This window comes from Plectropomus leopardus, chromosome 10 (assembly GCF_026936395.1).
Source record: "Plectropomus leopardus strain MGB_pleo_1.0 chromosome 10, ASM2693639v1, whole genome shotgun sequence".
In the NCBI taxonomy this organism is placed as follows: domain Eukaryota; kingdom Metazoa; phylum Chordata; class Actinopteri; order Perciformes; family Serranidae; genus Plectropomus; species Plectropomus leopardus.
The window spans coordinates 16,728,952-16,753,966 of NC_142185.1; the positions used below are offsets into that span (position 1 = coordinate 16,728,952).

The 25,015-nt window shown below is 41.6% G+C and overlaps 1 protein-coding gene across 2 annotated transcripts; it reads left to right on the forward strand.

Annotated features, from left to right (window-relative positions):
* Positions 1 to 77: 77 nt before the first annotated feature.
* Positions 78 to 25,015, forward strand: sacs2 (sacsin molecular chaperone 2). Of its 2 annotated transcripts, none has more exons than XM_042494275.2 (8): positions 78 to 430; positions 1,604 to 1,641; positions 1,934 to 2,021; positions 8,066 to 8,177; positions 11,442 to 11,588; positions 11,691 to 13,122; positions 13,687 to 13,775; positions 13,880 to 25,015. In XM_042494275.2, the coding sequence occupies exons 2-8, from the start codon at positions 1,613 to 1,615 to the stop codon at positions 24,838 to 24,840; spliced, it is 12,858 nt and encodes a 4,285-aa protein (XP_042350209.2). In that variant the 5' UTR covers positions 78 to 430; positions 1,604 to 1,612; the 3' UTR covers positions 24,841 to 25,015. The 2 variants fall into 2 exon arrangements, with proteins under 2 accessions (XP_042350209.2, XP_087939272.1); XM_088083146.1 differs by lacking the exon at positions 78 to 430 and adding an exon at positions 798 to 852.

Genomic DNA, 25,015 nt, shown 5'->3' on the forward strand with positions numbered 1-25,015 from the left:
AGCGAGTGGCGGAGTAACTGTGCGATAATGTCAGAGGGACAGTACAGGCAAACAGCTGATGACGGGAAACTGGCAGAAGATCGCTATAGATATAAATCATTAAACCGGAGTGTGCAGATACAACGATATGATGTCTGTGGTTAGACCTATTTTTATTTTCCGCGAGCAGGATGACTTTGTCTTTACTTAGAATAGTTTCGTTTCCTCGGAGAGGCAGCGAGAAACGGTGCGTGACTGGTGAAAATATGCTGCCCTGCAAAGTTTCGTTTAATGCAAAACAGCATCTTAGGGGAAAACGAAAGAAAAATGTTAGCGTTAGGGTTGGACAGCAGCAGCCTTTATAACCAGCAGGACTGATGCAGTATCATTCGTTTCTAGAGAAAACTTGGCCACAGCAGAACTGATGCGACTCTTCACAGATATGACCGAGGTACTGCGTTTTTTGATTATTTGTTTTCACTGTGTAATTATTAGAATATTTATCAGCATATTAAGCTACGTGTCAGATAAAGGAATTATACAGAGGGAATGCAGTACAGTGGACAGCAGAAATATGAAATGAATTAAAGCCGAAACAGCAAACCAAACAAATCCACTAAAGTTCTGATCGTTATTTATGAGGGGAAGTGGATCAACTGATTTATTTTTATTTTTTAAGCAATGTGTTTTTATTATTTGGCTCAGGGAAGAGACATTTAACTCTGTATTTATTTTTAAATAACCTCAGAACTGCAAAACCTGCAGATGGGTTTTTAAGTTTTCCTCTAAACTCACACAGGTGTATCAGGCCAGAAACTGTTAAATACGGTGCTTTTTGGTGAAGGGGTCCAGTCTGGGAGGCTTAAAGTCCAGGTAAAGGGAATTCAGAGATTTGTTTCAAAACACATTCTAATTGTTGAAAACATGTTCCTCCAGCGGACATGCTCCCAGGGTTTCAGATCAGCCAATACTGTGCATTTTTTCATGATTTTGAGACCTTCTTTTACAGTTTTTTGGCCATTTAGCAGGCCTACTACTACTACTCAGCAGTGTGATCTGTTGACCCATGATAGGGGTTTCTGGACCTTTTTCAGTATTCTCAAACAGATATACAGCTATAATACTAATTCTATGGAATAGTGGTTCGTTAGACAATTTGTATGAGCGCATCAGCTTAAGCAGCATATTAATTGAAGCAACTTTAGCTTCAGCCTGAAAAGATGCAGCAACATCAGCACTGCTTACTCAAAGACAGAAATTAAAATGACTGATGGCTAAATAAGCTAAGACAAACTAAAGTGTTACTGATTACGAGTAAGCTTAATGTGATCTCTAAAAGTAGAAACTAATGTATGACTAATGCTACAACTATGAGTTTGATGTATTGAACGAAAGATATGTGTCTCATTTATCTGTTTGGTTTTGCAATGTGCACAAGGTCAACAAAACTCAATAGAGGAGAAATGAACTTGCGTGTAAACTTTAGGAAACTGAAGTGTGTGCCGAAAGGGAAGCCAACATTTAAATCAGCTGTGTGGCAGCAGGTGCGGCCATCACATGTAGATAGAAAGAGATGTTTGTTCTGCAGTGTAATGTAATGCACTTTTCTCTTACAACATACCAGACATGAAGGATGAGTTCGAAGGCAAAGAAAAAAACTGGGTGAGTCGTAGCTTCCTGTTTTTATGCTGTTCTATGTGCAAACTGATGCAATCTCATGACTGTAAGAGGCAGTCCAACAACTGAGTAATATGGTGTTTTGACAAAAGTGCAATGCAGCAATGTTTTAGCTGTTTTTTGGCCAAACATTATTTAATTGTGTGTACATATGTGTTAGTCAGACTTGACTCTTCTCCCAGCTCTTCTTACATTAATGTCTTCAGGAGGACACACCCTCTGTGGATTTAAATTTTAAGTCTTGTTTTTCACTCTTTTATCTTCCTGCTTTGTTTAGGACGTCCTTCGGAGCCACAGCACCTCCCTTCATCGACTACCTGCAGGATATTCTACGTCGATATCCAGACGGTGGACAAATTTTGAAGGTAGGTACAATGCTTTCTTGAATACTGGTTTGAATAATTGAGTCATGTAACATTTCATTTTTTTACTCACAACTGATACATAGCATTGTTCTTTAGATCTGCTTTATGCACACTTGGTTTATGGAATTCTGTTTCTTGTGGTAGGACGAGTATGGTTGCTAATCTTGATTCTGCTTAAATTTATTTTAATCCCAAACACAGGTTTACTTCAATCTACTTCAATTAAGAGACCTTTAAGAAAAAAAACTGCCATGTTCCGTTTTGTCCTGCCAAGTTAACAACAAAGCATGTATCACATTTAATGTGTTCATTTATTGCATTTGTTTGGATTGTGTAAATATGGATGAGCCCTTTGGCAGCCTTCATTGCAGGGAATGTATTGTGCAATGTCCCTGTTAAACAGTAACAGCAAATAAATAAAGACTCAGTTTAAGGTTGCTATAATAGCTGCATTCCCCACAACATACCTATAATTAGGGCCTGAGCAACTAGCAGTGGAAGGACCCTCTTGGAATGCAAGGAATTATTATTTTTCTCTTCAGCGAATCGCATTTTTGGAGGTCTAAAAATTCTCAAAAACTCATGAAAGTTGGTATGCAAGTCTGGCCTGGCGAAAAATTTTGTATTTTGGTGGTTTGTAAATGGCCGTGGAAAAGTGACACTCATGTATCATGCCCAGGTGCACAAAAAAATCCTCTTGGACCCACCCTCCAAACCCAACAAGTTGGCCATTTTAAATTTTGTGCTAATTTTTGGCAATTTCGGGTCTTGTACTTTTGCAAATTTGTCCTACAAGATTAATCTGATCGACTTCAAATTTTTTGTTTCCAAACTTAACCCCTTAGTGATGAAACAGTATCAAAGGTCCACGCAAAACTTTTACAGTTTTCCTGGGGCGCAGAGTTAAATTCTGATGTTTCATCATAAAACAGGAAATTGTTCTAACTTTGGTGTACACTGTCCGATCTGCCTGAAACTTCATAGATTTAATAAGGGTCCTGCCCTGAACACGTGCATTACACTATTCACTAAACGTAATAGCGCCACCTACTGGCAAATGAAAGTAAGCCTTGCAAGACAGTTATGTTTGAATTTACATAAAATTTTCATGGTTTGTTCTACAAATGATGTACACCAAGATGATGTAGAATTTTTGTGCCCTCTAAGCCATCTAGTGGGCAATGGAAGTATAACATCATGTGAAATATCTCACTCCAGGGTCCAAACTCTCTGCATGCATTATCCAACTTTCACAGAAATGAATGTCAGCTTTAGCTGGAGTTCACCAGTACCCCAACATACGTGGGGGTGCAAGGGCCCTTTCATCGCAGCTTGCAGCTTTAATTAGGGCTCAAGCACCGACCGGTGTGAGGACCCTCTTGATATTCCTAAAATTATTATTATTATTATTATTCCTTGAAATAAATTGGCTTTTTTGGGGCAGCTTTAATTGAGGTTGGAAATTCATGAGATTGAGACTTTGATCCTTATCCGCGGCAGATGAAATTTTAAAGTCATTTGTCCAAAGCAAAGAGCTATATTCAAGGTGAAACACAGGTGAAGTGTTTGTTAAAACACTTACACATAAACCATGAGATTGCAAGTTCAAGTTCAACAGAATGTTGAAAATATGGATAGTGTCTGGAGGTTTGGTTCAGTGGGTAAAGTGGGTGGTTAGTGTACCTGAGATTGCTGGTTCAAGTCTTATCTGGGACAGGTGACATTTGACTTTTATGGCATAAATAAAATAAAATATCGGCTGATATATCTGTCTGCTCTGCTGATATAAGTTATTGATGGCTTACCTTGCAACAAACACTTAAAACAGTTAAAAAACACACAATTGTCTCCTGTCCTTGCCAAGAACATTGTTGGTTATCAGCCTGAATCATATATCAGTCGAGTTTTCGAAAGACATCACTGCAGATACTGAGCTAAAGGGAATGTCAAAAACACTCAAAGTGTTTGGAGGTTTGGCTCAGTTGGTAAATCAGGTGGTCAGTGTGCCTGAGGTTGCTGGTTCAAGTCTTATTTGGGACAGGTGACTTTTGAAGGCTGCTTTCTTAGCACAGAGCTAAAGGGAACGTCAAAAACATTCAAAGTGTCTGGAGGTTTGGCTCAGTAGGTAAATCAGGTGGTTAGTGTGCCTGAGGTTCCTGGTTCAAGTCTTACCTGGGACATGTGATTTTTGAAGGCTGCTGTCTTAGCACAGAGCTAAAGGGAATGTCAAAAACACACAAAGTGACAGGAGATTTGGCTCAGTGGGTAACTCAGGTGGTTAGTGTGTCTGAGGTTGCTGGTTCAAGTCTTGTCTGGGACAGGTGACTTTTGAAAGAAAAACTAAAAAAAGAAAGAAAAAGGAACTAAAGCAAACACTAAATACATGAAGTTAGACTGAGAGACAGGAAGGACAGTCAAGACACAGTATGTAGCGTACCAGTCGAAATAAGTGTAAGCCAGGACTGATGGTCTAATGTCTTTTAATGAAGGATTCAGTTCATAGACCAACGTAAGAGCTAAACAGAAAATAAACACAAGACACGATGCATTAGCTTGCTTAGCAAAAAATACGGTACTGTTTTAACGATATAAAATTAAAAATGTGTACAATAAACTTGAAAATTTTGTACACGAATAAATGCAGTTAACAAACCTTTGGGATCATTTACACAGTAGGTTGGGGGAAAGACAAGAAGTTAGGTTAAGAGACAGTAAAGTCAATCAAGTTACAGGCAGTTGGGTTGTGAGACAGGAAAGGCAGATAAGACAGGAAGTTGAGGTGAGAAACAGGAAGTTGGGTTTAAAGACAGAAAGGTAAGTCAAGTTACAGCAGGTTAAGTTGAGAGACTGAGGAAGTTGAGTAAAGGTAGAAGATGGAAGTCAGGATCATAGCATGATGCAGTCTACCACGAGTCTGGAAAGGTGAAAAAAAGGGATGATACATCCCTTAAGTCTTGAATGACAGGGAGCAGTCTTTAAATGAAGGAAATCCCGTATATCATCGATGACTTTCCTTGCAATGAACACTTAAAACAGTTAAAAAACATACAACTGTCTCCTGAATTTTCATCTACTGCATACTGATTTTTCCCTGCAAGGAACTTAGTTGATTGTCGGCCTGACTAATATAGTCGGGTTTTCAACAGACATCACTGCCGATACAGAATTTTCCACATGTGACCCTTATATCAGCAGAGCAGAACGATATATCAGCTGCTATTTTACTTTATTTATGCCATAAAATATCATCTGGCCGCAGATTAATACAGTTTAGACACTGATTGTGATATTGCAGAAAAAAATTATGGCATGTAAAGTTGAATGATATATTGTTACATCAGGTGAAGTTGTCCCAAAACAGGTAAAACTAGTATCCGCAGATGCATCTGTCACAATCAAGGAATATTGGTAAAAGAATGTCACAGTAAAATCTGAGGTAATTTAGAAACTGTGTTATAATATCATACTTTGTCCATTAGAGAGTACTGACATGTTTTAATATTCAAGTGTAAGGTGTTTTGTTTGTTTGTTTGTTTGTTTGTTTGTGTCACAGTTGTCTCCTTTTCTTGTATATGTATAGTTTTCGCCAATTCTGGCATTATCTGTGAAATTTTAGCCATGGATTTTCTTCTGTCACATAATCATTTCACTTGTGAGGATAAAACTGCCAACCTAGGAGACTCCAACCAGCCTCCTTGTCCCCTGAGCCACACTTCAGTTATCTGTACCATTTTGGACATTCCCTTTATACTTCCTTTACCATTTGGACAACAACCTTTAAAAGTCACCTGTCCTGATTAAGGCTTGATCTCACAACCTCAGGAACACCAACCAGCCATCGAACCCACTGAGCCAAACCTCCTGACACTGTAACTGTTTTAGACGTTCTCTTTCACACTCCTGTCTGGACAGCAGTCTTTAAAATAAAGATAAAGTTGGATAAAGTTCAATCTCACAACCAGAAACACTCTTAGAACTAATCCAGCTGACACTTAGATGATTTTTGGTGTTCTTTTTCCCTCTGTGGTGTGGACAGCTGCTTGTACAATTCTCAACTGGGTGAGGTTTGAACCTGCTATTTCATAGCCTGAAGGCCAGCAGGCTAACCAACTGAGCTAAACCTGCAGACTTTTCAACTGTATTTTAAGTTGCACTTCAGACTCTTCTCTGGGAAGTGGCCCGTAAAACTTGACTGCCCTGCGTAAGGTTCAAATTCAGCATTTCAAATAGGATTTTTGTTTTAATGTTAATTAATTAATTCATTAATATACATGAATTTTTCTAATTTGGTCTACCAGTGATGTACACCAAGATGACATGGAATTTATATGCCCTCCAGTGCCATCTATTATGCGTTGGAAGTACTACATCATGTGAAATATCTCATTTCAGGGTCCAAACTATCTGCAAGCATTATCCGACTTTCACAGAAACCAGTACCCCGGCATACGTGGGGGGCCAAGGACCCTTTCATCGCTGCTAGCAGCTTTAATTGATTATTAAAAATCTTTGCAATTTTGCTTGGCATCAGTTGTAAAATTAGTGACAAACATGATTCCCTGCCCTCAGTCCTCTAACTTGTGAAAGTTTCTTTTTGCAACAAGTTAGACCTGTTCATTTTGCTTGTCCATTGTCCAAAAGCCTTTTTTATATTGCAACCAAATTTAGATTATGGGCAAAATCTTACTTCTGAATACTTTCATCTTATTTTCAGTCGACTATAAGCTAATAAAAATACAGTTATGACTTCTGCATACCATCCCTGCCAATAAATGCCCCTATATCATACACACTTAACCTTTAAAGTGTTGTGAAAAGACATCCTATCCTCAGTTTTTGAACAGAATATATACCTACTCCATTAATAGAGTGTATTGGAAGTGCTAATGGTACAAAATATATTCTTCTACCCCAAAGTACAGGATCCCTGCATTTGGAGCAAAAATGCTCTCATAAGCCTTTTTCAAAGAAGACAATTTACTTGTCATGGTAAAAAAAAATCACAGGTGTTAAAAACATTAAAGATCATACTCAAGTGTTAAAGTAAATCAAATCAGAGTGACAGTGATCTAACATGCACAATACCAGGACCCTCCAAAATTACCAGCTCAATCAACAGCTCTCTGATGCAGTGTCATTAAAACTGATAATGATAAACCAGAGTGGCAGAGCTGTTGATTTGTATTTCAGATTAATTATACATGAGGAGTTAAAAGAAAATTACCTGAAATTTAGCAAAAAAAAGGAATATAAGGTGGAAAAAAAGGAGAAAAGGATAAAAAAAAATGATATATATGGATATAATAGTTATAATAGCTAAAAATAATTCTAATAATTATGACTATAGTTTTCTGAACATTTTTCCCTATTTTATTATTTTATTCATTTGAAATAATTTCTCTCTCTCTCTCTCTCTCTCTCTCTCTCTCTCTCTCTGTTTGACTACTTTTTCCTGATTTTCTTGCAATTTGTGGGACATCTCTTGCCAGGTTGCCATTCCCTTTTAAGCCATGTTCTCAAAATAAATCAAACCAATCTGTTAAGGTTTCAGATGTTTAAAGGCATAAGAGAGGCTTCTGACCACAGCACAAAGAAACTGCAGTTGTTCCAGGTTTTAAAGGTTTACTGACTAAAGTTAGCTTATGTATATCGATTGTATAGTAATTTGTCACTTTAATTTAAAGTTTCCAAGGCTCTGCATGTCAACACAAGTGTGTTGAAATACTCAGGCTTATCTTTTCCACAGTCCAATGTGAATTGGGTGGGAATGTGCTGGAAATTATAAAAGGGTGTTACTACTGCGCTGTCAATAAGCACAGGTTGTACATGCTCATACAGTCCCAAGAGCCAGAAGTCTAATTAAGCTATATAAATGAAAACACCTGTGTAAGTGGGCTAAGTTTGTGCAGCTGGCTTTAAATATACCAGTAACTTGCCCAAATTTGGAGACTGATGCAGAGGCATTCATGCAAAGGAACATGGTGTGTGTTGGTGTTGGTCTGCTAATCTCTGTCAATGGTTATTGTTTTTCTGTTTGTCAACAGGAGCTGATTCAAAATGCAGATGATGCTCAAGCCACAGATGTGGTTTTCATCCATGATGAGAGAAGCTATGGGACTGAGAGCCTTTGGACTGATAAATTGGAAGAATACCAAGGTATGCAGTATGTTCTGAGAATGGCCATGCTCAAGAGTGGTTATCATTTAATGTTTCGACAAAAATATATATTGGAAAATTAATAATTAAAGTTAGTATGAGGTAGCCTGATGGTAGTTTGTTAGCCTCCTAACAAAAAGGTCCAACACTCAAATGTCAGCCCAGTCCCTACTACTTGTTTGTTGTGCTGTTTTTTTTTATGTGCATTTCTCGCAAACTTGGTTCTCCTCACCACTTTTTTATATTTATTATTACATTAAAGGGTTATATGCTATACCATTTATATCCGTCAGTCATAAGACTGATATGCATTTTAGAGTCTCTGAAATATGCATGTTGCTGGTTACATTTAAATAGATTGTGTTGACAATATTAGACAAAAGACCCTAACTTCAAATTATTTATTAATATTATAGCCCCTCTCTGAGCTACCACCTTATCGTGGTGGAGGGGTTTGCATGTCCCAATGATCCTAGGAGCTCAGTTGTCAAGGGCTTTATGCCCTTGGTAGGGTCACCCATGGGAAACAGGTCCTAGGGGAGGGACCAGACAAAGTGTAGCTCACTAGACCCCTTATGATGAAACCCATATATGGTCCAAAGTTTCCCTCGCCCGGACGCGGGTCACCAGCAGCCCCCCCCCCCCAGAGCCAGACCTGGGGGTGAGGCTCGATGGCGAGCACCTGGTGGCTGGGCCTTTACCCACGGGGCCCGGCCGGGCACAGCCCGAAGAGACAGCGGCGTGGGACCTCCTTCCTGTGGGCTCATCACCCATAGGAGGGGCCAAAGGGGTCGGGTGCGATGTGAGATGGGCAGCAGCCAAAGGCGGGGACCTTGGTGGTCAGATTCTTAGCTGCAGAAGCTAGCTCTAGGGACATGGAATGTCACCTCTCTGGTGGGGAAGGAGCCTGAGCTGGTGCGCGAAGTTGAGAAGTTCTGACTAGATATAGTCGGCCTCACCTCGACACATAGCATGGGCTCCAGAACCAGTCTTCTCGAGAGAGGTTGGACTCTCTTCCACTCTGGAGTTGCCACTGGTGAGAGGCTCCAGGCAGGGGTGACAATACTTATTGCCCCCCGGCTCAGTGCCTGTATGTTGGAGTTTACCCCAGTGAACGAGAGGGCAGCCTCCCTCCAATTTCGGGTGGGGGGACAGATCCTGACTGTTGTTTGTGCCTATGGTACAAACAGCAGCTCAGAGTATCCACCCTTTTTGGAGTCCTTAGAAGGGGTACTGGAGAGTGCTCCTTCTGGGGATTCCCTCATTCTGCTGGGGGACCAACGCTCACGTTGGCAGCGACAGTGAGACCTGAAGGGTTGTGATCAGGAGGAATGCCCCCCCCGATCTAACCCCGAGTGGTGTTTTGTTATTGGACTTGCTGTCGGTGCTGTGGCCGTAAGGTGGTCGGGTGGGGACGGTGCGCTGCTGACCTCGAGTCCGGACGTGGTGGATCAGTGGAAGGAGTTCTTCAAAGACCTCCTCAATCCCACCGACACGCCTTCTGGTGAGGAAGCAGGGCCTGGGGACTTGGGAGTGGGCTCTACCATCTCTGGGACTGAAGTTGCCGAGGTCAAAAAGCTCCCTGGTGGCAGGCCACCAGGCAGGCCACCAGGGGTGGATGAGATCCGCCAAGAGTTCCTTAAGGCCCTGGATGTTGTGGGGCTGTCATGGTTGACACAACTCTGCAGCATTGCGTGGACATCAGAGGCAGTGCCTTTGGACTGGCAGACCTGGGTGGTAGTCCCTCTTTTTAAGAAGGGGGACCGAAGTGTGAGTTCCAACTATAGGGAGATCACACTCCTCAGCCTCCCTGGTAAGATCTATTCAGGGGTAGTGGAGAGGAGATAGTCAAACCTTGGATCCAGGAGGAGCAATGCGGTTTTCGTCCTGGTTGTGAAACTGTGGTCCAGCTCTGGACCCTTGGCCGGAGCCTTGAGGGTGCATGGGAGTTTGCCCAACCAGTCCACATGTGCTTTGTGGACTTGGAGAAGGCATTCAACTGTGTCCCTCGGGGAGTCCTGTGGGGGGTACTCCTGAAGTATGGGTTATCAGAATTCCTGATATAGTCCGTACGTTCCCTGTAGGACCAGTGTTGGAGCTTGGTCCGCATTGCTGGCAGTAAGTCGGACTTGTTTCCAGTGATGGTTGGACTCCGCCAGGGCTGGCCTTTGTCACTGATTCTGTTCATAACTTTTATGGACAGAATTTCTAGGTGCAGCCAGGGAGTTGAGGCAGTCCCGTTTGGTGACCTCAGGATTGGGTCGCTGCTTTTTGTAGGTGATGTGGTCCTGTTGGCTTCCTCAGACTGTGAACTTCAGCTCTCACTGGATCGGTTCACAGCCGAGTGTGAAGCGGCCGGGATGAGAATCAGCACCTCCAAATCCGAGGCCATGGTTCTCAGCCGGAAAAGGGTGGAGTGTCCTCTCCAGATTGGGGAAGAGATCCAGCCCCAAGTGGAGGAGTTTAAGTACCGTGGGGTCTTGTTCACAAGTGAGAGATCGACAGGCAGATCAGCACGGCGTCTGCAGTAATGCGGACTCTGCACCAATCTGTCATGGTGAAGAGGAAGCTGAGCCGAAAGGCAAAGCTCTTGATTTACCGGTCGATCTTTGTTCCTACCCTCACCTATGGTCACAAGCTTTGGGTGGTGTCCGAAAGAACAAGATGCCGAAATGAGCTTCCTCCGTAGGGTGGCTGGGCTCTCCCTTAGAGACAGGGCGAGAAGCTTGGTCATCCTAGATGAGCTTGGAGTAGAGCCGCTGCTCCTCCACGTTGAGAAGAGCCAGATGAGGTGGCTCGGGCTTCTAATTAGGATGCCTCCCAGACGCCTCCCTGGTGAGGTGTTCCAGGACACGCTGGTGAGACTATGTCTTCCAGCTGGCCTGGGAAAGCCTCGGGATCCCCCGCAAGCTGGACGAAGTGGCTGGGGAGAGGGAAGTCTGGGCTTCCCTGCTTAGGCTGCTGCCCCCGTGACCAGACCCTGGATAAGCGGTAGAAAATGGATGGCTGGATGGAGTAATATTATAGTAAAATGTACCTGTTCTAGTTTAACATTGTTTAGTCCCTCCGGCAGAAATTGCATCATGTCTGCTGAATATATGTTTACAACTTCAGCCTTTTAAAAATTTCTACCTTGCTCAATGCATGGTGGGATATAATTAAAAACAGAGATCAGAGATAATTAATGAACGACAAAAAGTTGCATTAACCCTAATGCCATAAGCACTTGTCATCAGAATTTTTCTTTTTCATTTTTTTGCAAAGGTCCTGCTCTCTATGCCTACAACAATGCAGCGTTTGCTGAAGAAGACTGGGAAGGAATTCAGATGGCAGGGAGAAGTGTCAAGCGAAATGACCCAAACAGAGTTGGGAGGTTTGGAATCGGCTTCAACTCTGTTTACCACATAACAGGTGAAACCTCTTACAGACACACATGCATGCCAAATAGTCTCAGTTTTAGCCATTAAAGACTATGCATAGTAATTTATTATATCTGTTTCTCTATATATCCAGATGTGCCAAGTATATTCAGTTCAGAGCATCTTGGTTTGATGGACCCCCAAGAAAAAATATTTGGAGAAAGACGGGGAGGTTTTCTGTGGTCTTTGGATGATGAAGAACATCAGGAAGCTCTGATGAATATGCATGATCAGTTCCAACCCTTTCGAGACATAGTTTCACTTGTAAGCAGACAAGAATGGTCAAAAGTCATAATGGAAGATCAGCACTTTGATGGGACAATCTTCAGGTTCCCCTTGCGCAAATCAGCATCAGATATTTCAGACAACCTATATAACTCTGACAAAGTGGTCGACCTTTTTGATAGCTTCATTGCAGATGCAGACTTGAGCCTTCTGTTCCTGAAAAATGTGACCTCTGTTTCCTTGATACATATCGATGTACATGGCACTGTTAACACCAGACTTGAAGTAAAATCCTCAGTCCCCACAGATGTCGTTCTGAAGTCAGAATACGATTCAGTCATTGAGGGTTCAACGAGGTTCAAATATATAGCCCTCAGCTCAGAAGACCACAAAGAAACAAAGTGGCTTGTGACAACGTGCACCATGAAAGAAGGCAATGTAGAAAGTCTTGACTCACTAGCAAAAAAGTTAAGCTTTTTCCCTCAAGTTGACTTGGCATTCCCTTGTGGTGAGAATACAGACTGTAGTGAGAGTAGACTGAGCTGCTTTCTCCCTCTCCCAAACAATGAATCCAACAAGACAGGACTCCCAGTCTATGTCAATGCATGCTTTGGCCTCACAGACAACAGAAGACACATCAAGTGGCAAGAGGAAGATCAGAAACATGACGAAAGTGCTGTGTGGAATGAATTGCTGATAAAGGAGGTGCTCCCACAAGCATACCTCATGATCATTCAGGATGCCATCAAACTTGCCCAAAAATCTGTTCTGCCTGTCTCTTCCGTGTACAATCTGTGGCCAGACATAGCCCAGATAAGGCACAAAGACAAATGGTATGCCGTTGCTCTGGATGTTCTTCATCAATTATTCAGACATAATGTGGCTGTCCTCTCTCTTGCCAAAGATGAAAAAGAGTTTATCACTCCATCAGAAGCTGTGTTACCCTGTAATGGCCCAACAAGCCCTGACATATTGGCCGCCATTAAAAGGACTTTGGTTTCCTGTGGAGAAAATCTTGTAACTTTGCCAGGTCATGTTGCAGAAGCTATTAATGAGGCCTACCCACATCTCAACACCCTAAAACATGTGACTCAAACTTTCCTAAGGGACATTCTCCGCCGGATTGGCGTGCACACTATTTCTAAAGACGACAAACTCTGTCTTTTGGAGTATGTTTTGAGTGATGGAAACTACAAAGAACTCAAGGGTCTTCAGCTGCTTCCACTCAACGATGGCTCTTTCAGATTTTTCTCAGACAGAGAGGAGGACACTGCATTGATTGACAGCAATGAATTCCCAAGGTACAGTTTTAGTTTTTGGTTTAATTCTCTTTTATAGTCAATATTTAATTTCATTGATATATATGATTATTTACTTTAAAGAAGTTACATCCATATTATGTTAGCATGTTGCCAGTTGTTCCCCTAATCCAATGCTTGTTAATTATTAGCATTGATTGGCTCACCCTTGCTTGAGTATATTATTTGAAATGTTGTTAAAATTGTATAGAATCATTGGGCAACATTAGCCATATGATGTGACCATTTAGGAGGGTCACTGTGTGTGACAGTGCAGCTTCAAACCATAGCTTCAAACCATACAGTCTGTGGTATGGTGGAGTTGAGCATTGTGTGCTGAAATGCCACTTAAACGTAAACGTAAAGTATGGCTATACACTACATGCCAGTTCATTCATATTATTGGTATTAAATTAGGTATTTTTGTATCAGTTAAAGGTTACTTATATTGTTACTGGTATCGTCATTTTGAAACATTAGCCAGCCCTACTAAATGTACACAAAGATTATATGCAAATGTCCTAATTTTTGTTAAATGCACAATAAACACTCTTATCCTTTGTGCAGAGTCCTGCTGCCATTCTGCAAACACTTTTTTATCCCAGATGATCTCAGTCCAGTCTGCACTGCCCACCTGAAAGAACTTGGCAGAAAAAGTAGGAATGTCATTTTATAGAGTAGAGATTTAAATATTTATCTGTCCTTTGTATATTTTCATATAAACATTAATGTATATATTTTTCAAAAAATTATTTTTCAGATTTATTCAAGGTCATCAACATTGACGCAAACCAGGTGGCTGAATATACGAGAAGATATTTACCACAGGACTGGAAGCAGATGAGGACAGGACTTGTTAACTGGGACATCAGCAGCAGTCAGCATCCTCCTTTAGACTGGCTCCAAAAATTCTGGAAATTTCTCAACACTCACTTCAAAGAGTTAAGTAATTTCACTGGAATGCCATTAATACCAGTCACTCCATTGTCTGTCGGTCAGTCTGTGTCACTAGCAAGACTAGAACAGAACACAACTGTAATTTTTTGGAAAAGCAGGCAGATGAACTTGCCAGAACAAATAGCTCAGTTGATGAACAAAGTTGGTGCCACAGTGGTAAGAGGAAATGAATGGCTAAAACATGATGACCTAGACTCTTATGTGCTGTGCCCATCTCCAAGGAGTGTCTTGAAAGTCTTGGTGAATTTAAACTCTGGGGATCTCATCAGAGAGCTCAAGACTGCCTCTCACAATGCACGAGAAGATCTGAAAGAGTACCTCTCTCATCTTGATTCTCTCTCAGTCACTGAGAAAGATTTACTCTCCATGTTGCCTCTGTTTCAATCCATGCAAGGACCTTGTGTTGCAGCTCAATCAAAACAGGCTGTGCTTCTAATTTCTGGTCTAACAGTACCAACGGAGTTCCCTATGCCTGATTCAGTTGTGCAGTGTGCAACGGAGGCTGATCGCAGACTCCTGCAGCTGCTCAAAGTTAATCTTTTGGACACCGCTGAAGCAGCCAGTCTCCTCATTGACTGCATTGAGAGGGGGGCATGCAAAAAAGAAGACACCGAAAAAATCATGACATGGATTTTGCAGCATGGTGGTATACTTTTCTCTCAAAATCAGACCTTGAAACGCAGATGTAAGGACTTGAACTTCATTGAAGTAAATGGAAAGCTTAAAAAGACCTCAAGCTTTTTTGATCCACGAATTGAAACCTTTAAAGTAATTTTTGAGTCTGATTTCTTCCCTCCACCTCTATACACACACACATCACAGATGCTTCAAAGCCTAACAGATCTTGGACTGCTAAATAAAGAAGTAGATGTGTCACCCAAGCACTTGTTGCATGCTGCCACACTGATTGACAAACTAAAAGTTGACTTTGAGGCCATTAATAGAGCTCAGGTGCTCATGAAAATCCTGGACACTAATGATCTACTCTCAAAGTTTTCTCACGAGCAGCTTCATTGCCTCAAAATGTTAAAATGGGTCCCATGTGCTAAACCTGGTGATGACAAAGAACACTGCAAGACTGAATCTCAGATAAGTTGTTTCTTCTGCCCAGATGAAATAAGACATTCTGACTACAAGGACATTGTTGGGCATGTGATGCCTCTGGTGGGAAAATTCAGTGACAGAGTTAGCAGCAAACTTGGTCTCAAACGCCTACCCCCACCTGAAAAAGTGATGGAAAATTTATCAGTCTTGACATTAAAATCACAGAAAATGTTGGATCTTGACACTGATGTGGATTTCAAAAGGCAGTTGCATAGTATTTACAAACACATGCAAAACCACATCTCTGAATTTTCAGGCATGATGAACAAGGATACACCCTGGCTATGGCGCTACAGCAAGTTTGTGTCACCACAGGATCTGGTTCTGGACTACCCACGCAATCTTGATCTGAGCTCTTATATTGGGAAAGTGCCAAATGAATTTCTGCCATACAAGAAGTTGCTCCAGGAGTTTGGCCTGAGAACTTTGCTTTCAGATGAAGAAATTGTTGGCATTCTTCATTCTATCCAGCAAACCATTGAAGGAAGGCAACAGCCATTTGCGAGTTCCTCTGAGGTAAAAGTGTCAATAGAAATTCTCAACTGGCTGTGGAAAGAAAAGAAGACTGTTCATGATGACATTCCAGTACCAGTCCTCATAGCAGGTGAACAACATACCCTTAAACCACTGTCAACAGCCGTGTTCTGTGATGTGAGCAAAAATGGGCTAAAAGAGCTTAAGTACTGCCTGGATGAAATTCATGTTGTACACGAGGAAATCCCAAAAGCAGCTGCTGAATGGTTCAACATCCGATTTCTCAGTACCCACATCCTTGATCCAGAGTTAGTGGGAATAGAACAGTGTGGACAATCCGAACCGATAACAACGAGGATCAAGAACATTCTTAAAGAGTATGATGAAGAAAGTGATATCTTTAAAGAGCTCATTCAAAATGCAGAGGATGCTGGAGCAGATGCCTGTAAATTCTTGGTGGATTTCAGAGTGCACAAAGACACCCCTGAGAGTCTCATTGACCCTAACATGACCCTTTGTCAGGGACCTTGCCTTTGGGCATATAATAATGAGCAGTTCACAGCTGAGGACTGGAAAAATATTGTCAGAGTTGGCTCTGCCTCAAAGGAAAAGAAGGTGGAAAAAATTGGAAAGTTTGGACTTGGATTCAATACTGTGTATCATGTGACGGATGTTCCATCTATCCTCAGTGGCAACAGTCTTCTCATACTTGATCCAAATGTAACCCACCTGAAGAAGCACATCAAACATGACACAAATCCTGGAATCAAGCTGGATCTCTCTCAGCAACGACTTTTTCATTGGTTTCCTGGTCAGTTTGGACCATATGAACACATTTTTGATTGTAATTTCAGCAGGCAAAGTCCCCCTGAACCCTATCCAGGCACTTTGATCAAACTACCTTTCCGGACTGAAGAAGAGGCTCTCAAGTCAGAAATAAGTGAAAAGGTATATAACAAACACAGTATCATCACTTTTCAACAACACTTGACAAATGGTTCAAAAACCCACCTACTGTTTTTAAAGAACATCAATACATTATCTCTACAAAGTATCTCAAACGATGCATCAACTCCACCAAGAGATAACGAAATAGAAAACATCCTTACTGTGTCCAAAACAACTCTGAGTACCATGAGGATTCCTGATGAAACCAATGTGTCAAAGCAGCATCAAGCTGAGAAATCATTGATGAAACTTGATGGAAAATGCAAAGAGATCATTGACAGCTGCACAGTCAACATTGTCCAAATGACCAGTGAGCAATCTGGTGGAACAGAAGTGCAGTCCTGGCTCCTGTACAACTGCTTTGGGACACAGCAGTCTTTGCAGATGGCCCTCCAAGAAAATAAGCAAGACAAGTTCTCTTTACCCATTGGGGGGATTGCTGTGCCTTTGCAAAAAAATCCAGAAACTGGGAGACTGGCCCCACTACAAACAGATCTTGTTGGACAGGCATTTTGCTTCCTTCCTCTTTCCATTCACACAGGACTTCCAGTCAATGTAAATGGGACATTTGCTGTGACAAGCAACCGAAAAGGTCTGTGGGAGAGTGGGGTGAAACATCACTGGAACAAAGCTCTTCTACAGGATCCTGTAGTGACAGCATATATAACTGTACTTTTGGCACTAAAGAAAATGTCTGAAAACAAGCAACTGGAAACTTACTATTATCACACATTTTGGCCTGATAGAGAAAAAGTGAGTGAAACTTTCAAGCCTTTGGTTGGTGCATTGTACTCTGCCATTGCTTTGAATTCCACCGGCCCAGAGCTCTTTAGTGATGGAGAAAACTGGTGCTCGTGGGACAGGGCCATATTTCTACATGAGAGCATTGAAGAGGATAAAGACATTAGTGAACTTGCTGTGCAGGTGTGCAAGAAACATGTAAAGCCACCCAACCGTGTTGTTCCTCTTCCTGGGTGGTTGAGAAATTGCTTCAAACAGTCTGGCCTCGAAAAAGTTTTACAAAACAGAACATGGAACTGGGACAAGTTTTACCAGGAAGTAGTGTTCAACAACCTTGATACCATGGATGCTAAGAGTAGAGATACTCTTGTGATGCATGCTATTGACCTTAATATGAAAGAAATTGACGAACTACTGGTCTGCTATCCATGCATCCCCACAAAAGGTGGACAACTTCAGCATATCAAGAAACTTGTGAATCCATCAGGCAGAGTGGCATGTCTTTTTGAGCCAGAAGAAGGACGCTTACTTGGTGGTACCAAAAATGACTTTTGCTCTCCTAAAAGGATTCAACGCTTGTTGCAACTTGGAATGGCAAATGATAATCTCTCATTGGAGAACATCACAGAGAAAGCAGAAGAAATTCCCAAAATCTGGAACACTGACAAAAAGAAAGCATATGGGCATTTGAATTGCCTTCTTGAACTTATGAAGCACCACATGAATGACAAAGACTCTTTCCACTGGGAAACACTGAGGATGACTGAATTTCTCCCAGCATTTTCCCCCGGGGATACCAAAATGGAAAGAGATGTGACACTTACAAGGCCCACTGAACTTTTTAGTGACAAATGCTCTCCACTCATCAACATGACACAACATATGCTGGATCATACCAATCTGAAAATACACAATACCGATCCACTCCTGCAAATTTTGGGTGTTCATGACAGTCCAAGGCCTGAGCAAGTGCTTCAGCAGCTGCAAGAGGCATGTGAGCAATGTCAATGCATTGATGGATCCATGCTTCACAAAATAGCATACGAATGCTATAAGTTTCTGAATCAGTGGCTCTGTGATTATGGGGATTTTGATTTAATTTTACAGAGGGCAAACTCATTCCCATTCATTCTTGTTGACAGTGCATTTGTAAGGGTTAATTGTGTAGCTGAAAGTGAGCAATTTGAAGCAAAACCCTATCTCTATGTACTTCCACCTGCCTTCACCGGTTTCAGGAGACTATGGGAATGTGTAGGTGTTACAAAATGTTTTACAACCAGTCAGTTTCTAGCAGTCCTCCAGAAATTGCACTCTAAACATGGTAACAAGACCCTGCCAAAGAGTGACCTATCAATATGCCTCAGAATTTTAAAAGGAGGCATATATGAGGCCAAAGAGAGAACAACAGGTGATTGTCTGGTACCCAACGAACATGGTGTTTTACAACCCACAAGTGAGATGTTTTTCAATGACAGCCCATGGATGCCAGTTGCTCAAGGTATTACTTTATGCCATGAGAATATCCCACGTGTTATGGCCCGCCACTTTGGAATCAGAACTACCAGGCATCATACCCTGAAAAACTACGAAGTTGAGAGCCTTTCACCATTTTCTTTTCATTTTGAACAGCAGGAACAACTAACTGTTCGGATTAAAAACATAATTTCTGCCTATCCAGCAAAGAAGGATATCCTTAAAGAGCTTATCCAAAATGCTGATGATGCAGAGGCAACAGAAATTCACTTTGTTTGGGACAAACGACAGCATGGCAAAAAAAAAACATTTGGGAAGAAATGGAACCAACTGCAAGGTCCAGCACTGTGTGTGTTTAACAACAAAGTGTTTTCTGATGCTGACCTGGCTGGCATTCAGCAGTTGGGAGAAGGAGGAAAGCACAACTCTCCAGGAAAGATTGGAAAATACGGAGTAGGATTTAACTCTGTCTACCATCTGACTGATTGCCCTTCAATCCTCACTGGAGATGAACTACTCTGCATTTCTGATCCCAATCAAAAATACATTGAAAGCTATTCAGAAAAATCACCATCTGGCACTGGCTATAAACTAGATGAAACTTTCAGGAACATGTACATAGAAGTCTACAATTCCTTTCTTCCAGACAAATTTCCTCTTAAAGAGGGCACCATGTTCAGATTACCTCTAAGAACAGGTACCATGGCAAACAGCTCTAAAATATCAGACCAGGGAGTCACTGACAATGACATGAGAGAACTATGCTCTGCACTCTCTGAAGACCCTGAAGGATTAATTCTGTTTCTGAAAAACATCTGCAAAATAAAAGTTCATGAAATCAATGAAGATTCAAAGAAACTCAAGACCATTTTTGTGGTTGACAAAAGTGTGCCACAAAAGGACAGAGAAAGAAAAGATGCTTTTGTTGAACTTCGACAAAATGCCCTGCAATCTGACAAGCCAATAATGCCAGAAAAGGCCATTTATGGAACCACAATTTCAACCTCCAATAACAGACAAACTAAATGGATCATTGCAGAACAGTTTGGCTCTTTCAAAAACAGTGGTGACAGTGAACTAACACTATCAGACAAACATCCTCAAGCAGCAATAGCAGCACGTGTGTCTAGCCCCTTGGATTTCAATGGAGAGGCCTTTTGTTCACTACCTTTGCCAGGGAGAACTGGACTGCCAGTGCATGTCAATGCAAACTTTGAGGTAGATTCTGCCAGGAGAGGCCTTTGGAAAGAAGATGGGAAAAGTCACAAATCTAGCTGGAATGAGTCTTTGACACAGCAAGTCATTGCTCCACTGTATGCTGATCTCCTTCATTACATCAGAAGTAACTTTCCAAAAATTAAAGTCTTCTCTGCAGATATTGAGTTATGCTTCGAAAGGGAATACTTGTGTTTTTGGCCAACTGTCTCCAAAGATGTTGGTCAGGAATGGCATGACATGATACATGAGGTATACAGATCAATCAAAGAAAGAGGCCTTGATGTGATTCCAGTAATGAGGAGTTCAACGCGAATAATTGCAAAACATGAGGTTAAGGAGTACTCTTTTGACTGGTGTGACATCAGAGAAACTGAAAGGACGAAGGCACCTTACCTGACACGCTTAGTAAGAGATGAGATTAATCCCATTTTGGAAGATCTTGGAATGGCATTGGTTCCGCATTCCATGCAAATGCAAAAGGTTTGGCAAAGTTTCCGATCAGCTGGAGTCGAAGTGAAAGATGTGAACCCCTCAACTGTGCGAAAATTCCTGAGAGAAAAACCTCTCAATGATCCAACCCAAACCAATGAGGATTTACCACTGCCCATAACTGCTACTCTAATCAGAGATGAGACAAGATGTTCAAAGCTCTTGAGTTTCTGCTTAGAAGATGTAAGCTTGAAAAAGATAGACTCTGATTTATTCAATGGACTTCCACTTCTTCTCACAAGTGATCAAGTTCTGAGAGTGTTTGACTCCAAAACTCCTAAGCTGATATCAAAATATCACAGTCTGTTCTGTGACTATCAGCACCAGTTTGCCGACCATAAAACCAATGGACCCCATGTTGCTGTTCTGCAAACTTTGAACCTTGTCAACACTTTGACTGTTACCTGTGCAATGAAATATCTGAAACCATTAATTCAGCAACTTCATCAGAGCTGTGCAGTTGATCCACACAGTGGTCTTCATGTCCCAGATGAGTCAGCGTTGAAGTGGTTGAAATTACTGTGGATGTTCTTAACAAGTGAAATTAAACGTGCTACATCTAGCAGTGATGCAAAAAGCCTGACATTAAGTGATGTGAGGCAGCTGCTCAGCGACTGCTGCATTTTACCTGTTGTGTGTCCAAGGCTGAAGAACAAGCGCTTCCTACAAACAATGAAAGACATGCAAAGTGTGATTCAGTTTGCCTCGGACATGGACATATCAGACATCCTCTTTAAACTAGGTTTCATGAAGCTTGACAATGTATTTTTTGAGAAGATACATGTGGACAGACAAGATCGTTTACTTCTATACCCTGAACTCATGGATGTGAATGATAAAAGCTGTGTGTTGAACCAGGTCTTCAACATTAACCAATCAGAGTTTTCCCAACTCTCTACTAATGAGATGAAAGAGCTGCAGTGTTTCCTGCAGTCTGGAGTATCCAAGTCCAAAGACAAACAAGAGTATCAGAGAAAGCTCAAATGCTTGCCATTATTTGAAACAATACATGGTAACCGAGTGAGGATTGACGCACCTAAAGAAGTATTCATCCTCAACAGCACATATTCAAAGACATTTCCAGATTTGTTCAACCTCCCAGACAGCAACAACATTTTTCTCCAAAACAGTCCAGAGAACTGCAGTCTCTCTGAAACATTGAACATCCAAACCCTGACTGATGTGGACTATTTCATGAAGTTTATTCTGCCCGTTGTACACACACTCACAGAGATGCAGATGCTTCACTGCCTCAAACTGTTATTGTCACCACAATTCACATATTCTCAGTACAAGGACAACATCATATCCTCAATGAGGACAGTGAAATTGATTCGCAGTTCTAAAGGCAGATTGGAGACAGCATCGTACTACTTTGATAGGAGTGTGGAGCTATACAAGAAAATGTTGCCCCTGGAGAGATTTGTGCCTGAGAAATTTTGGACTGAGTTGTGTGAAGGACATTTACAAGCAACAATACAACCAGAAAAGTTACTCAGAGAACTTGGAATGAAGCATGTTGTGTCAGAAGATGACATAATAAATTTTGCATACCAGTTAGAATCTGAAGCAAAAGGAAACAGTCCCCTGAAAGAGTTGAAGCAGAAATCATCATTACTTCTCGAAGCAGCCTTGACTACAGTGAGTAATGGCAAAAACAAAGATGGAAAGTTACTGCAGAGCATAGCTGACATCAAGTTCATCTTCCCTGTGAAAATTCGTAAAGAACTGTGCGACTACCACCAACCATTTGCTGCTGAGAATACTGCTGTTAAAATCAGAGGATCTTTGATGGAAAGTGGTCCTGAGCATCAAGAACTGATTTGGTCTTCAATGCCAATTATACATCTACGGGCTTATAGGTCACAGCAGCTCCTAAAAATGATGAAAAATGCTGGAGCGCACGAACATCCACCTTCACACTGCGTAACCAGTAACTTGAGCAACATCTGTCAGTCACCCTGTAAAACTGGCCAGTTGATCCAAACCCGTGCTAACGTGTTTCGAAGTGCATATAAATACCTTCAAGCAAACGGGTTTGAAGGCCAGCAGTTGGCTGGTCTTCCTGTTGTGTTGGTTGAAAAAGACAAAGAACTTGTCAAGACTGAAGATGCGTGTTTTTCACTCCCCCGTGGCTGTGAGTTCAGACCGTATTTGTACAACATTTCTTCAAAGGATCTCATGTTCGAAGACTTCTTCCGGAAAATTGGTGTAAAGGACGAACCTACTGCAGTGCAGTACTGTAATGTTCTGGCAGCAGTTTATGCTGATTCCTCTGATAGACCACAGCTAAACCCAAACCAACAGAAAACCGTGAAACGTGCTGTTGAGCAGTTATTCAGGATAATCAGAACACAAGGAAACCAGTTCCCTGTTGATGATGTGAAGACTTTGTATCTTCCTGCAGTAGATGGTAAATTATATCCATCATGTACGCTCTACTACAATGATACAGGGTTTGAGACCAAAAGGTTGGAAAAGGCGCTGGAGAATAAGTTCCTGTTGCTTGAGAAACTCAGTGAATGTCATTTAGGCAGTGATGTCTATCTGCATCATCAGTTGTTGCAATTGCTGCCTCAGAAATTTGCGCCTAAAATGCTATCTCAGTTCACAGAGGAGAAAGTAGTTGAATTACACATGCAGCTTTGTGAGTTTGAGGACGACTGTGAATTTAGTGGACTGTTTGGGAAACATCTGTCCTCAGCAGCATTTACACATGGACTCATTTGTCTCATCAGAGAGCAGTCTCAGGGAGAAATAACACAAGAAGATGCTATTGAAATGTGCAAGAATACTTTTGGCAGTATTCAGATTGTCTGCTGCAAAAGTCTGACAACAGAAATTTGGGTCAATAAACAGCCACTACACAGAACTGCCACTGAAACCAATGTTTTTGTCAAACAAGGGCAACAAGGTTGCATCTTTTACCTGAAACACAATGATAACATGGTTTACAAGGTGATTAATGACATCAACATGACATTAACAAAGGAGATTAATGCTCTTTTAGGCAACAGACTGGAATCAGTTCACCTCCTAGTCCTTGGACAACTTCTGACGTGTGATAGCATGCAAGATGTTCTGGAAATTCTGGGGAAAAATGGGATCCGTGACAGTGCTGAAACTGAAAGCTTATTCCCCAGTCCACCAGCTCCTGGAACAGAAATTCCAAAGGAATGGCATGATTCCTTAAACCAGGACATCCTTAATAACTTTGAAGAGGGTGAATATGTTGGCTACAGCACTGACAATAAGTACTATATTTATGCAGTTATTGTTGAAGAACTGCCTGGACACTCTGGACCGTATTCAGTGAGATACAAAATAGAAATTGGACAAGAAGAGCTAATTGAAGTCAGTTGTCTTGATCTTTTTCAGTTTAAAAGACAGAAGAGGCAAGAACCCGGAGGGAGGACTAGCACATCTGCTGAAGCTCCTTGCATGGAGCTGGTGCCACTAGCAGGATCTGTGCCACATTCTTCCCAATCATCTGCTACAAGTTCCTCATCTAAGAGATCCTCACCAGCCTCTATTGACGAAGCTAAAAGGGAAATTGACAAATGTTTGTCAGAGATCTGGACTCTTCCCAAGGAGGAGAGGCACAAAGCCATCAAACGACTGTACCTTAGATGGCATCCTGACAAAAACCCAGACTGCCCACTACTGGCCACTGAGGCATTCAAATACTTGCAGAATCGAATTGATGAACTCAGCAGAGGCAAAGGCAAAAGCACAAGAACAGGCACAGGCGGAACTGCAGGCTCGTCCTATTCAAGTGGAAACTCAAATTTCAGCAACTTCTATCAGCAATGGGATCAGGAGGCCAGGCATCACAGAGATGGGAGAGAGAGATTCTTTAGGAGAAACCGCTCCTACAACTTTTGGACCCATAATGAAAATGTTCCAAGGCCAAACAAAGAGGAGGCCCAACGCTGGTGTAGGCAAGCTCGCTGTGATCTCAACGCAGCTTCCCAAGATGTTGGTACGGCCAGCACAGAGTGGTGTCTGTTCAAAATCCATCAAGCAGTGGAAAAGTCTCTCATAGCAGCAAAGTATAAAAGAAATGGTGAAGGTCCCACCGGCACCTCTATTTCAGGCCTTGCTTCACAAGTTTACCTCTACAGCCCTCAACTGAGAGATCTGCCTCAAATTGTGGCGAATCTGAAGATACTGGGAGTGGATGCCAAAAAGACTCAGTATCCAAATTGCCATCCACTGCCACATATTCCAAACGAACAGTTCAAATCAGAGAATGAAATGTTAGCATTGGACAAGGCATCTGAGCTTCTCCTAAAAGTAGAAGCATATGTAAATTAGGGATTGAAGAACAACAGACATGCCATGGTTGCAGAGTCAATTTAAGAATTTTTGACATGTTAAAAATACTTTTAGTCATATTTTGAAATATTACATTAAAAATAATAACAGTATCACTTCTTTAACAGGACAGACATTAGCATGATATGTCTAGCCTATTTTATGAGTCATTGCA

What these genes read in the sequence shown, in the direction of transcription:
- sacs2 (XM_042494275.2), top strand. Translation starts at nt 1,613, where the DNA reads ATGAGTTCGAAGGCAAAGAAAAAAACTGG. An exon ending in ACGGTGGACAAATTTTGAAG is followed by an intron (nt 2,022 to 8,065) that starts GTAGGTACAATG and finishes GTTTGTCAACAG; the next exon opens with GAGCTGATTCAAAATGCAGA. An exon ending in TAAATTGGAAGAATACCAAG is followed by an intron (nt 8,178 to 11,441) that starts GTATGCAGTATG and finishes TTTTTTGCAAAG; the next exon opens with GTCCTGCTCTCTATGCCTAC.